This window comes from Cottoperca gobio, chromosome 16 (genome assembly GCF_900634415.1).
Source record: "Cottoperca gobio chromosome 16, fCotGob3.1, whole genome shotgun sequence".
Taxonomy (NCBI): Eukaryota; Metazoa; Chordata; class Actinopteri; order Perciformes; family Bovichtidae; genus Cottoperca; species Cottoperca gobio.
In genome coordinates this window covers 13,480,387-13,493,366 of record NC_041370.1, presented here as the reverse complement: position 1 = coordinate 13,493,366, position 12,980 = coordinate 13,480,387, and the positions used below count along the sequence as shown (strand labels likewise).

The window sequence follows — 12,980 nt, the reverse complement described above, 5'->3', positions numbered from 1 at the left end:
CTAACCAGGTGGACTGAGCACGTCACCTTGAGAGTGGCAAAATCACAAACACACTCTGTCACCTGCGGTGTCCCTCAAGGATCTGTCCTCGGCCCCACCCTTTTCACCATCTACATGTCCCACCTTGGTCGTGTCATCAGCCAGCATGGAATATCGTTCCATTGTTATGCTGATGACACACAACTCTACATCAGAACAAACCCAACCCCCTCTGAATCTCTGCCATCATCCACATTAACCACCTGCCTGGAGGATATAAAGGTGTGGATGAAGCACAACTTCCTCCAATTAAACAGCTCCAAAACTGAAGCCCTTCTAGTTGACACCCCACATCAGGTCCAGTCATCCTCCATAACCTGCATCACCTTCTCGGGTCAGAACATTCCACTCTCATCAACAGTCATCAATCTGGGTGTTAAAATGGATCCTCACCTGATCTTTGAGGCCCACATCAAGCAAACATGCAAGAACTCCTTCTACCACCTCATAAATGTTGTTAAACTCCGCCCCACACTCACTCTGTCGATGCTGAAAAGCTCATCCACGCCTTTGTCTTCTCTAGGCTTGACTACTGTAACGCACTTCTCATCGGGATTCCTAGCAAAAACATCCAGCAGCTGCAATACATCCAAAACAGCGCTGCTAGGATCCTGATGGGAGTGCCAAAGTACGAACATATCACACCCATCTTCAAATCACTGCACTGGCTCCAGGTCTCACTCAGGATTGACAACAATATGTTATATCCTGTTTGTTTAATCCATCAAAAACAGTGACCACTGTGTATGACATGTAGGAACTCACTTTTTATCTGAAGGGTTTCAGAGTCTGAAGTCTCACCAGGAATAAACCGAGCAGTAAAGGTTAGATTTGAAACTGCCTCATAGGTATTGCTTGAGATCTCTTTGGTTTTGAACAAACTCTGCATGTCTTCGTAGTTCCACACGATACTTGGTTTATTTTTCTTACACTTGTAGGAAACAACGCAAATTACATTCTTTGTCACACTCTCCGTTGCCTCGCTTGGCCACTCAGTCATTTTGATTTCCTCATATGGACCTGAGCATAAATGTGATAGTGAGGTTTAAACAGGAGCATTTTCATTTGAATTCACTTAACACATGGTCTCACATTGTACTCACATTCAACATTCAGCTTGAGCTCACTTGTGGCTTTCTGGCCACCACGGTGGCTCACAGTACATGTCACACTCTGGCCTTCCTCTTTTACAGCCCAAGTTCGCTCAGCTGTCCTTTCCCAAATCCCATCAGATACCAGATTGTCCTTAATGATGTCTTTTCCAGGTATACCATTTAAGGTCAGGATGGGGGGAGCAGAGATACAGGCATGCTGCACATTGCAGGACACTGTGCTCTCCTCTCCCACCCTGGGGATACCAATGATGCTCAGCTGCGGTTCCTGTGCATGGTCTATAAAATCAAAGCAAGAACACACATTCGGAGAACTGCCTTTCTTGGAATTTGGATTGAATGGAATAAAAAGGGAGAATGAATGCATCCATATACGGAAAGAGGTTTTTTCATAAAACGTTTGACCCAGGGTGTGGTATGAGGTAATAGGGTTCTTGTCTATCCATGGGTAAAGTCTATCCTGGTTGTGTGACATATCCAGCTTCTCGATCTTGAGACTACAATTCCTCTCCCCCACAGATCCAATCACTCTGGTTATACTGTTAAACTTACTAATAATATTCTCTCTATCGTCAAATACAGGGGGGTACCCATTGCTCTGGTAAAGGTACCATACAACTCGGAGGTCAGCAGGCTGGGAGATACTGTAGGTGAATGTGCAAGGAATGATGATACATGAGCCTCTCATCGCAGTTATGATGCCGGGGGTGGTGAAGGACCAGCCGCGAGAGAGCATGTTTCCTGTAAAAAGAGGAAACATTTGAAGCAAAGATTTGTATAAGCAGTTCGAGAAATGAGTCGTGTTTCCACTTTTTTAGAAAAGTAATAAATATTTTAGTGTAACTATAATTTCTCTATATTCTTTTGACACCCAATGCTGGGAGATTTGGTTTTAAACAAGCCAGTTCATGTGGCTTTTCATTATCTAGGTCAGTGGTTCTCAACCTTTGTTGGGACAGTGCCCCCCTATCCATTATCCAGGTCCCTTATCCCCCCCCCCCAATCAAATAAAATGTAGGCTTCCTGTTTGTCTCCCCTGAATTTTAATGTTGATTATAATTCTGTTTGTATTATTCTAATTATTATTCTTAGTATTTATAATTTATATTACATATTGATTATATTAATTTAGTATTTCAATTCTTATAATATTTTTCATATTATTAGGCTGCTATATTATGTTATTATAAAAGCTCAAATTCGCTGAGATTGAAGTTACATAATAACATTTCAAAATAATAATAAATATTATATTATTAAACAAATGTTTTGTTGTTTTTACCTTCAATTGTCCTGATACACCATGTACCCAGGGAGCAAACAAAGACATGTTATTAAGGAGTGTTAAACAAATGCAACGGTAAGAAGATTCAAACTTTAATCAGTGTTAAACACAGAAGCCTCAGAAATGTGAAACAATTTGCACTCTTAAGTGATCCAGCAATAAACGAGCACAAAGGAACAAGTCTGAGGTGCTGCCCCCTCACTAACGGAACCCCGTGTTTTATTTTATATATATATACGGCCAAATCACAACTCACTTTTCTTTTATTAAATAAACCCAACGCTTGTGTTATTTATCAAATGTATGTGCACGTTTCCGTGTTTACTGCGTTGCTTTGAGCATTAATCACATTCTCTCCGTTTCGCAAACACCTCCAGTCATTACAGATCATTTAGCAGATGCTCTTATCCAGAGCGATATCCATAACGTACATTCTGCAGTTAAGGGTTTAGTGGCTCTTGCAGTGAGACCGCCCCTGTGTTGTACGGAGTACTCCACAGTTTGGTGGTCTCTCTCTATGTCCAGTGTGGTCGTCAAGGTGGTTTTGGATGTGCCATCAGACATGGAGCTTTGAGTTAGACTGTGGCTTCGCAGTGGGATGTTGAGACTCAAAGTCGGTGGATACGTGGAACAGGTGTGGTAAATGTGTCACGGACTGTCCAACCTTTTTGTTTCCAGAGATCATAATATATGGTGTCTCTGCCCTGTCTTTACAAAATGAAATGTGAAGAATTATTGATGAAAATATACATTCATTTGAAAATGTATCTTTTTCCAAGCTCCCCATAATTACTTACTCACTACTTCAACTGTGAATGTTGTATCAAAGAATCTATAGGTGTTTTTGTAACTGGGTCAATTTCAAGGCTGCATTTATTCTCATACATAGAAGTAAATACACACGTTTTTCTTTTATATATGCCAATGACATCGTTTGGGTACCAATCGTCATAAACTATAGGATATCCATGCTTTACATACCGATACCAAACCATACGATTTGGTCTGCGAGGTGGATCCCGATAATAGTCGAAGGTGCAAGGGATGACAAGGCAGGAACCCACCAATCCTTTGATATTGCTTGGCATCTTCACATGCCAAGCCCAGGAACCCTGAAAGAAAATGTATCCTGCAAGAGCACCAATAAGCAAAAGTACAATTACAACAACAATGTTAAGGTTACGTCAGCGTTTATATGTTTTAACAAAAGTTGAATAGAACAAAATCGCATTACCTAGAATACAGACGCTCAGGAGAAACGGTATTAGTATTATGCATTGAAAAAAATAATACGTTTGTGATTCTCTTTACATATTACTTACCTGCTTTTTCATAAAACAAATCAGATTCATTCTACGGCTCCAATGTAAAGGGGTACTCAAGCAATTTGGCATTGGATTTCCATAAAGTTGTGGGACTCAGATGAGACAGAATCATAGACTTATAAAAGAATGATCCAAATCAAGGCAGCAGAGGGTAACTAAGAGTTCCTGTTTCGTATGTTTCAAGCTCAAGAAAATGTCAAGTCTACAGAGGGTGAATTTCTGCAGATGTATTTGGCGGAGTATCACTTTATGGGCCTCACCCATATTTTCTGCCAACTTTTAGACTGTTCGATCAGAACAGGTTTTTGAAAAAGCTAATACAAACCTAACAAAGCCATGCATGTTACAGCCTGTTTGTTTATAAATGGCCCAAATATCATGTGATTTCATACAGACAAATAAATGGTACTAACACAATAACAGTGGCTGTCTGCTCCATCATGTGCATGTACTGGAAAAAATATATCACATTCAGTTGTTTATGTATTTATTGTTAGATTTAAACAGAGAAACGCAATTTATAATAAAAAATGACAACAAAAACAAGTAGCAAAGACAAAATAGTTAGAGACTAAGAATACATCAATACAGATTACTTAATGAGATACATGGTTTGCCATAGTAATAAACAAACCATATTATGTGGTTTTCTATAGAGCAAACACTAATAGTTAACATATTGAGATAATTCCTCTTCTAAAGCAGTGAAAGCTTTTAATGTTCTACATATATGCCAGCCAGTGTTAATATGGTATAAAAAGCAGAACAAGGTAGAGTTGGTCTTCGAGAAAAATATTCTTGAATCCACAAAGCTCCTGAGACAAGCTAATAGTAACAAGCAAAATCTTCTTAGCCTTAAGAAATATTGTTTTGTGTTGTCATATTCTTTATGTTTTCCCCCCACAGGAATCAGAATATCAACCTAAATTATAAAATGCAGGAAAAGGAAAGCTGATATACAGCATTATATATATATTATATTATATTTTAACTGAATTTATATAGGGTAAAATTATTATTATATTTCCTTCTCCATATGTACGACTATTACCATTATAAATCCATGTTTTTTCTCTTGTTTAATTTTCTTAATGACTGTCCTATGTATGTATCCGCATATGTATTATAATTATTATAGCACTTGTTTGACATTTTGGTAAATACACTCATTCACCTTTTTGCCAAGAAAAGATCAACACTCTCATGTTTGTTTGGTAAATATGAAACTAGAGCTAGCTTAGCTTAGCATAAAGTATAATAATAATAATAATAATATTGTGCTTGATAGGAGAGAATACAACAATAATCATGTATAACAAAACAGCAGTCATCAGATGCCCTTAATACAAATTATCATTATGGCCGTGATTAGATTTGTGTTTTTTCACATGTTTCCATAGATGGCGTCCACATCGTTCATGTAATCATCACCATTATCGAGGTCCTGGGAGAGATTAGGGTAATTATTGTCACGTATATTGATAGTGCTGTACATATGTAATTCTTGGGAATAAATAATTGGTGATTTAATAGTACCTTTTGGCAATTGTAGGATTTGGGCTGGCTGAGACCCACCAACAACAACAGCAATAACAAGAAGACACAGAAAAAAAATGACATAAGACATTGCTTTACTAATATGATGTATATTTTATCAACTGCTTAGGTTCAAGAGGAGTAAGCCAAGTACCTTTTGGGGGACGGAAAACGAGTCTTGGAGATTTTCTGGTCAGCACAGGATTTTGATTTCACATTCTTGGGACTGTGGATTACAATTCAGGTCACAACATGAAAATCCAACAGTTAGCTACTTAATTTTCTAATGTTTAACACTCACATATGACCCAAATCCACCGTGTCCCCTGTAGGCCTTCTGTTATAGAGAAAAAGTACATAATGTTATATAAATCATTGACATTTTAATGCAGAAAAAAAGCAAAGATATACTAGTTTCAGTAAAATTAAAATGCATTATCAAAACTTAAGTTTGATTTAACTGCGAAAACAACCAAGTGAAGAAAACACTTATGAAACGTATCACTGGTGGCAGGCATGCTAATGTCAATGATGTTCATTTCTCACTTTGAAAATCTGCTCCAAATAGATCTTCTGCGCAAAAAAGAAGAACAGAAACTTTGCAAATGTTGTCAGGCAATAAATAAAAGCAGAAAAGCACCAAACTTCTGCAAAGACATGCAAATTACAGTGAGGGCAACCATCCAGCTTTACAAAGCTGCAGGGATGGTACAGCACTAGTCACTAAAATAACAAAGTGTAATAAAAGCGATAAAGACCTTTGATCAGAACGAGATGGTCTTGGGCCATTAGAACGAATCCTGAAAATGTCACCAAAGAACTACACATCAGTACAAGTACAAGTTGCTGTAAAAACTGTGTTTGATGATAAAATAAAACAATCTTAAACCACTTTTTTCCTCACCTATGAGACAGCCTGGACAGCCGATTCCACACGCTAAATATGATACAGATAATTACTTTATGATAATGAAGGAATATCATTGAAAACATGTGGTATAAGTGTGGCTCTAAGAACTAAATCTAATTTACAACATGTTTACCTGCCGTCCCCACTTTGGAGCTCTGCAATGTGTTTCCTGAAGCAGACAGAAAACAATATTATTTTATTAAGGAGCACATATTGTACAGAAATGTGGGTTTTTTTCTCGAAAATGTGATTACTTATGCGATGTGCTCTGTCAAGCAGTTATTGTCAGTGTACTGCAACACTCACTTGTATCTCTTCACCATAAAAATGTAGAAGACTGCAAAAATCACAGCTGTACCAATCACCGCCACTGTGGGAATGATGATGTGGTTGGAGTTTTCTGTACCTACAAATATACAGAGACATATTTAAGGCTTCCTTTATCTTGCACAAATGGGAAGGGGACTACATCCAGTAAACACTGTACACTTCAACAAGATCTCACGTTTTACATAGAGTGTCAATTTCCCAGAGGACGTCCTCGGTCCCTTAAATGTTGCTGTGCAGATGATCTCAGTGTGGTCGTCCTTCTCCTCAGGAATGATGGTCAGGATGGACTCGGCCTCCCAGTAGCCAGATCCAATGTCTTTGTGGACCTCAATCACCTCATCTGCGGTGCCCTTACTCCATGTGAGTTCAGGGTTATAGGAGGGGCAGGAGTGGGTGACTGAACAGGTGATAGTGTAGGGACGTCCTTGAATGGCCGTCTTTGGGTAATTCAGTTTAGGTTTCGGAGGATCAGCTATAAATGAAAAAAAGGCAGAGATGAAGTTGGAGACAAAATATTGTAATGTAGAAAATCTGTGTGACCTTTTGGAAAGTTGGTGACATACGGAGCATTTTGAACGTGACACAATCCTCCACAAAGGAGAACTTGTCAGTGGATGTATCAGTCTCTATTTCTGCTAATTCGATCCGGAAACAGAAAGGGCCGTTGTCATGATCCATTATCTTCGTAATTTCTAAGGTGCAGTTTTCCTGACCCAGATGTCCCAACAACCGCGTGCGTTCCCTGAAGTTTTCCAAGACCTTCATGTTATCCTGGGAATAGATGCGCTGGTTTCTATCAATTTGACGATGCCAGATCCCTCTGAGTCTGGATGTGGGCAAGTCTCCTTTAGGATGGGTGAATAAACAGGGTACCACAACACAGGATGAGACCAGGGCCTCAAGGTGTTTTACAACGTTGGCCTTCCATTCTCTAGTAAACACAGGGCTGATAATAGCTGAAAGAGAGTTATGGAAGTCACAGAGAAAGAAATTACTTTTAGGAGGTCTCTTTGACATATGTTTTTGTTTAAGTGGGGTGAATCAATGAATGAGATTGTAATCAAAGTGGTGAGTGACTAAGTATATTACCTGCTAAAAGCAGACAGAATATCATCATCCTTCTCTGTTTGTCCATACTTCTCTGAAGTGTTTGTGGTACAATACACTGTGGGATGTTTAAATAAAAAGAAGCTATATCAAAAATAAAATCATAATACACTACCTACTACTACCATATGAAAATTACTTCTTCAAACGGCACTAACCTTCACATGCAAGACACATTTAATTATACAGCAAATACTGGCATTGTTAATATCCTCACACATCTGAAACCACAAAATACATTTACAATTTTTTTAATGTTCTCATCAAAAGTAAAAATGGTTTCTTTCATATATGCACTACTGCACTCTCTATTTGTATTCATTTTCATGACTATTTTAACAAAGTCGCACACACAAACCACAAACGATAATAAATAGTAGTGAAAGAATTCCTATGGTCGGGTCCATATCAAACCAAAACACCCAGAAATGCTCAGCTGCAGTATTTCTGAGCCCAGCAGTATGTTTTAAAAAATGTAATTGACATATTCAAAGCAAATGTAGTGAACCAACATTCATTAGATGCACTGTTGCAACATAATTAAGTATGGTGTAGAGTTCTTACCTGATGAAGCTGCGAGTTTCTACAAAAAACACCTCCTTAAGAATGATGACGTGCGGTGCACTATTCTTCAGTTAAGTTGACAAAAATATGAACTCAGGAGGCAACTGGAAAAACTGTAGACCACATTAGAAAACAATGTATTTCGGTTTTGAAGGTAAACACAGATGTAGTCGAGGCAATAGCTGTGGAGTTAATGATGTAGAAAGCCGGGAGTGGTCTCTTATAGAGTGGCAGGCATGCGTGATATGAATCAGAGACCTTTTCCTCGTTTGCAAGAAGAATTACTACTGCCACATGATTTAAATTAACAGTGATCTTACAGTGCAGTCAGAAAGAATCAGAACAGTAACACAACACTTTTGATTATGTTGGCTATTCTGGAGGTTAAAGTGTTGACTTTCAACTTACATTTTAAGGGTTTATATCCAAATCAAATGAGCAGAGAACAAAAAAGGGAACAGAACAAAGGCAGACATGTTGTCATAAACTGCACTTCAAGTGATAAGGGACTGTATTGCACCGTTACAATGTTTATTTTATTTTATCGCTGTCCAACAATAAACAATATAACTGTAAATAAATATAAAGCCAATACAGTGGACAGGCAATGACTTGCATTACTTTGTACCAGACCTAGGTTGTATCTCATTATAATTACATGTCCACAGCCTCAAATGAAGCAGACGATTACTTGAAAGAAAACGTTTGGTGTGTTTCGTGTGTAGAATTTGCCCCAAGCAGCAAACTACGGTGTTGAGAAATTAAGCCTAGACGCAAGTGCCCAAAACTGCAGTTCCTCCTCATATACGATGTATGTATGAGGTCATATAAATACACATTCAAGTTGCTTAAATTCTTCAAATATTTTGTAATTTGCATGTGGTCTTGTATGTAATTTTCCCCCACTTCTTTTCATTTAACGTCCCAGTGTTTTACACCAACCAAACTTCAGAGTAAGTATGGATGAAAACAGAAAGATGAGGATATTCTGTCTGTTTCTTGTTCAATTAGTCAATCCTTTGTTTCCAATCTCATTCATTCATTCATACACACCACTAAAACAAAAACAAAAAATATCAAAGAGACTTCATAGAACTAATTTATTTCTTTGTCACTTCCATAACTCTCTTTCAGCCCTGTGTTTACTGGAGAATGGAAGGCCGGTGTTGTAAAACACCACAAGGCCCTGGTCTCATCCTGTGTTCATTCACCCATCCTAAAGGAAACCTACCCATCCTAAAGGAAACCTACCCACATCCAGACTCAGAGGGATCTGGCATCGTCATTACATTCCATCCATCCATCCATCCATCGTCTACCGCTTATCCGGGATCGGGTCGCGGGGGCAGCAGCTCCAGTAAGGAACCCCAATCTTCCCTTCTCCGGGCCACATCCTCCAGCTCCGACTGGGGGATCCTGAGGCGTTCCCAGGCCAGTGAGGAGATATAATCTCTCCACCGAGTCCTGGGTCTTCCCCGGGGTCTCCTCCCAGCTGGACGTGCCTGGAACACCTCCCTAGGGAGGCGCCCAGGTGGCATCCTTACTAGATGCCCGAACCACCTCAACTGGCTCCTTTCAACGTAAAGGAGCAGCGGCTCTACTCCGTGTCTCTCACGGATGGCTGAGCTTCTCACCCTATCTCTAAGGGAGACGCCAGCCACCCGTCTGAGAAAACACATTTCGGCCGCTTGTACCCGTGATCTCGTTCTTTCGGTCATGACCCAGCCTTCATGACCATAGGTGAGGGTAGGAACGAAGATCGACCGGTATATTGAGAGCTTTGCCTTCTGGCTCAGCTCTCTTTTCGTCACAACGGTGCGGTAAAGTGACTGTAATACCGCCCCCGCTGCGCCGATTCTCCGGCCAATCTCTCGCTCCATTGTCCCCTCACTCGCGAACAAGACCCCGAGGTACTTGAACTCCTTCACTTGGGGTAATGGCTCATTCCCTACCCGGAGTAGGCATTACATTCCACTACATTTAATTCCATTACATTTAATTTAGCTGACGTTTTTTTGTCCAAAGCGACTTTTTTATTGGCCAATTTGCTGTCTAAACAGGTGGGTTTTCAGTCTGTGATGGAAGGTGTGAAGACTTTCTGCTGACTTGATATCAATGGGGGGCTCGTTCCACCATTTTGGAGCCAGGATAGCAAACAGGCGGGTTTTATTTGAGGGGTATCTGGGTCCCACTCGCAGTGAGGGAATAAAGAGCCTATTGGCCGATGCAGAGCAAAGTGAGCCAGCTGGGGTGTATGGTTTGAACATGGCCTGGATGTAGGAAGGGCCTGATCAATTCACAGCACGGTAGGCCAGTACCTGTGTCAGGAAGCGGATTTGGGCCGCTACTGGTAACCAGTGAAGGGAGTGGAGGAGAGGTGTAGTGTGGGAGAACTCGTGTAGGTTAAAGACCAGTCGGGCTGCTGCATTTTGGATGAGCTGTAGAGTTTGGATGGCACATGTAGGTAGACCAACCAGGAGAGAGTTGGAGTAGTCAAGGCAAGAGATGACAAGAGCCTGGACCAAAACATGCGTCGCCTTCTGGGTCAGTAGGGGACTTACCCTCCTGATGTTGTAAAGAGTGTATCTGCAGGAGCGATGCTGGAGAGATCGAGGAGGGTGACATGTTTTTTTGAGTTTGGAGAAGGAGGGTTTAATTCCGTCAAATTGATGGAAACCAGCGCATCTATTACGAGGATAACACGCAGGTCTTGGAAAACTTCAGGGGACGCACGCGGTTGTTGGGACATCTAGGTCAGAAAAACGGCACCTTAGAAATTAAGAAGATAAAGGATCATGACAACGGCCCTTTCTGTTTCCGGATCGAATTAGCAGAAATAGAGACTGATACATCCACCACTGACAAGTTCTCCTTTGTGGAGGATTGTGTCGCGTTCAAAATGCTCCGTATGTCACCAACTTTCCAAAAGGTCACACAGATTTTCTACATTACAATATTTTGTCTCCAACTTCATCTCTGCCTTTTTTTCATTTATAGCTGATCCTCCGAAACCTAAACTGAATTACCCAAAGACGGCCATTCAAGGACGTCCCTACACTATCACCTGTTCAGTCACCCACTCCTGCCCCTCCTATAACCCTGAACTCACATGGAGTAAGGGCACCGCAGATGAGGTGATTGAGGTCCACAAAGACATTGGATCTGGCTACTGGGAGGCCGAGTCCATCCTGACCATCATTCCTGAGGAGAAGGACGACCACACTGAGATCACCTGCACAGCAACATTTAAGGGACCGAGGACGTCCTCTGGGAAATTGACACTCTATGTAAAACGTGAGATCTTGTTGAAGTGTACAGTGTTTACTGGATGTTGTCCCCTTCCCATTTGTGCAAGATAAGGGAAGCCTTAAATATGTCTCTGTGTATATGTTCTGTTTGTAGGTACAGAAAATGACATTTTTATGGTGAAGAGATACCAGTACATGTATATATTTCTTTCTTTATTGGTCACATTTAATTAGAATTTGACTACCCATGTACTGTTCCATCAAACCTTCACACACCAATGCATCACTGCTTTTACAGTAATCTCACATATCTCTGCAGGAGATCTCTGCTGCTTTTTGACATGTAAAATGACTTATTTTTTCTGTTCTATTTTTTTCTGCGGTCTTATCAGGAGCAGAATCTAAAGGTGAGAAGTGAAAGTTGAGTTGGCTTCATTAGTTGTGATGTCCTCCCAGTTAAAACAAAGTTAACTCAAAAATGCATTTTCTTTGATATGTAAAGCTGCATTAATACATTTATGGCTACAAGGAGGCAGAAGAAATCCAAAAACAAGCTTGTTCACACACAGTTGCAGAAGACACAGAGCAACCCATATATTTTGGACCACATTCACACCTGGTATTATCATGTGAGCTGTATTTTAATAAGTGTTATAATCTATCAGGGGGTAGCCCAAATTGGATGACAAACAACTTGTCAACAAACATGGCACGTCTTAGGTCAAAAGAAAACAATGAGCTCAATATTTTTATGTTACTGAGCGAGGGCTTATCTGTAATCTTTTGCCTAGCTTCCTTGAAATATCACTAAGAGGTAGAAGTAGTTGTCCTTTCAACTTTTTTCTTAATAATGTGTTGACAGATTGCATTTACTCCTGGCTGAGAACTGATCACAGTGGTATTCTGATTGCAATGCATCCTGTGTGCATTTAAACCCTTGCATTGACCTGCAATCTGTCCTCATCTAAGATATCCAGATATAAATCACATATTAATACCAAGTGTAAAAGGTGGTGTATTTCTTTTCGCATTCCTGAGAGAAATGTGGTTGTCTTGAAATGCTAGATTCTGGACCTTCTTGGTCTAAAAGAGGCTAAAAATCCCAGCAGAGCTGCGGAGTTATGGGTTTAAACTCTGTGTGTTTGTAACTAAAACGGATCCCTTTCACTTTACATGTCATCATTTAACTTGAAGGTCATATATTATTGATTAATGCAGCTATAAGAGTCAAACATAAAAATCTAATTGGATTAAAAGTGCATTTTCTTGTTCTTTCAGATAATAAAAAGAAAGCAGAAGAAGTGGTAGCGGCCTCCATTGCTGTCGGTTGCTGTTTCCACAGTGTCTTTTTCTGATGTGGGGACAGCAAAGTTGGAAAGTTTAAAATGCTACAAGTGTTTTGAAAGTTTCATATTAATAATGCTGATAATAATAATTTTTTTACTGAAATTGTAAAGTCAATTGCTGGAATCTATTTGTTTTGTCTTGATTTAATCTTCTCACATTAGCTTCATAGAAATGGTA

The 12,980-nt window shown here is 39.9% G+C and overlaps 3 protein-coding genes across 4 annotated transcripts; 1 reads left to right on the top strand and 2 right to left on the bottom strand.

The window, feature by feature from the left end:
- Positions 1-642: 642 nt before the first annotated feature.
- On the bottom strand, positions 643-4,025 carry LOC115021060 (B-cell receptor CD22-like). Its single transcript, XM_029451189.1, has 6 exons — positions 4,022-4,025; positions 3,322-3,565; positions 1,523-1,960; positions 1,143-1,438; positions 805-1,059; positions 643-650 (listed from the first exon to the last, which is right to left on the bottom strand). Exons 1-6 carry the CDS (start codon positions 4,023-4,025, stop codon positions 643-645), a joined length of 1,245 nt encoding a protein of 414 aa, XP_029307049.1.
- Positions 4,026-4,231: 206 nt separating this feature from the next.
- Positions 4,232-8,423, bottom strand: LOC115021128 (myelin-associated glycoprotein-like). 2 transcript variants are annotated; one of them, XM_029451301.1, is made up of 12 exons: positions 8,209-8,423; positions 7,627-7,702; positions 7,101-7,493; positions 6,713-7,009; positions 6,514-6,613; positions 6,341-6,376; positions 6,202-6,234; positions 6,056-6,097; positions 5,599-5,634; positions 5,452-5,523; positions 5,298-5,325; positions 4,232-5,205 (listed from the first exon to the last, which is right to left on the bottom strand). In XM_029451301.1, the coding sequence occupies exons 2-12, from the start codon at positions 7,670-7,672 to the stop codon at positions 5,146-5,148; spliced, it is 1,143 nt and encodes a 380-aa protein (XP_029307161.1). In that variant the 5' UTR covers positions 7,673-7,702; positions 8,209-8,423; the 3' UTR covers positions 4,232-5,145. The 2 variants fall into 2 exon arrangements, with proteins under 2 accessions (XP_029307161.1, XP_029307162.1); XM_029451302.1 differs by having other exon boundaries at positions 7,101-7,382.
- On the top strand, positions 8,254-11,874 carry LOC115021059 (myelin-associated glycoprotein-like). Its single transcript, XM_029451188.1, is given in 6 exon segments — positions 8,254-8,258; positions 9,343-9,430; positions 9,432-9,506; positions 10,886-11,114; positions 11,206-11,502; positions 11,849-11,874. Coding segments are annotated over 6 exon segments (720 nt in total).
- Positions 11,875-12,980: the final 1,106 nt, after the last annotated feature.

Bases quoted from the DNA above. Each gene is read 5' to 3' on its own strand.
- LOC115021060 (XM_029451189.1), bottom strand. The intron at 1,439-1,522 runs ATGGATGCATTC...TTCTTGCTTTGA, and splicing joins GAAAAAACCTCTTTCCGTAT to TTTTATAGACCATGCACAGG. The intron at 1,060-1,142 runs GTGAGTACAATG...ATTTATGCTCAG, and splicing joins GCTCAAGCTGAATGTTGAAT to GTCCATATGAGGAAATCAAA.
- LOC115021128 (XM_029451301.1), bottom strand. From the start codon at position 7,672: ATGGACAAACAGAGAAGGATGATGATATTCTGTCTGCTTTTAGCAG. The intron at 6,235-6,340 runs GTAAACATGTTG...TATCATATTTAG, and splicing joins CTCCAAAGTGGGGACGGCAG to CGTGTGGAATCGGCTGTCCA. The intron at 6,098-6,201 runs GTGAGGAAAAAA...TGACATTTTCAG, and splicing joins CTGTCCAGGCTGTCTCATAG to GATTCGTTCTAATGGCCCAA.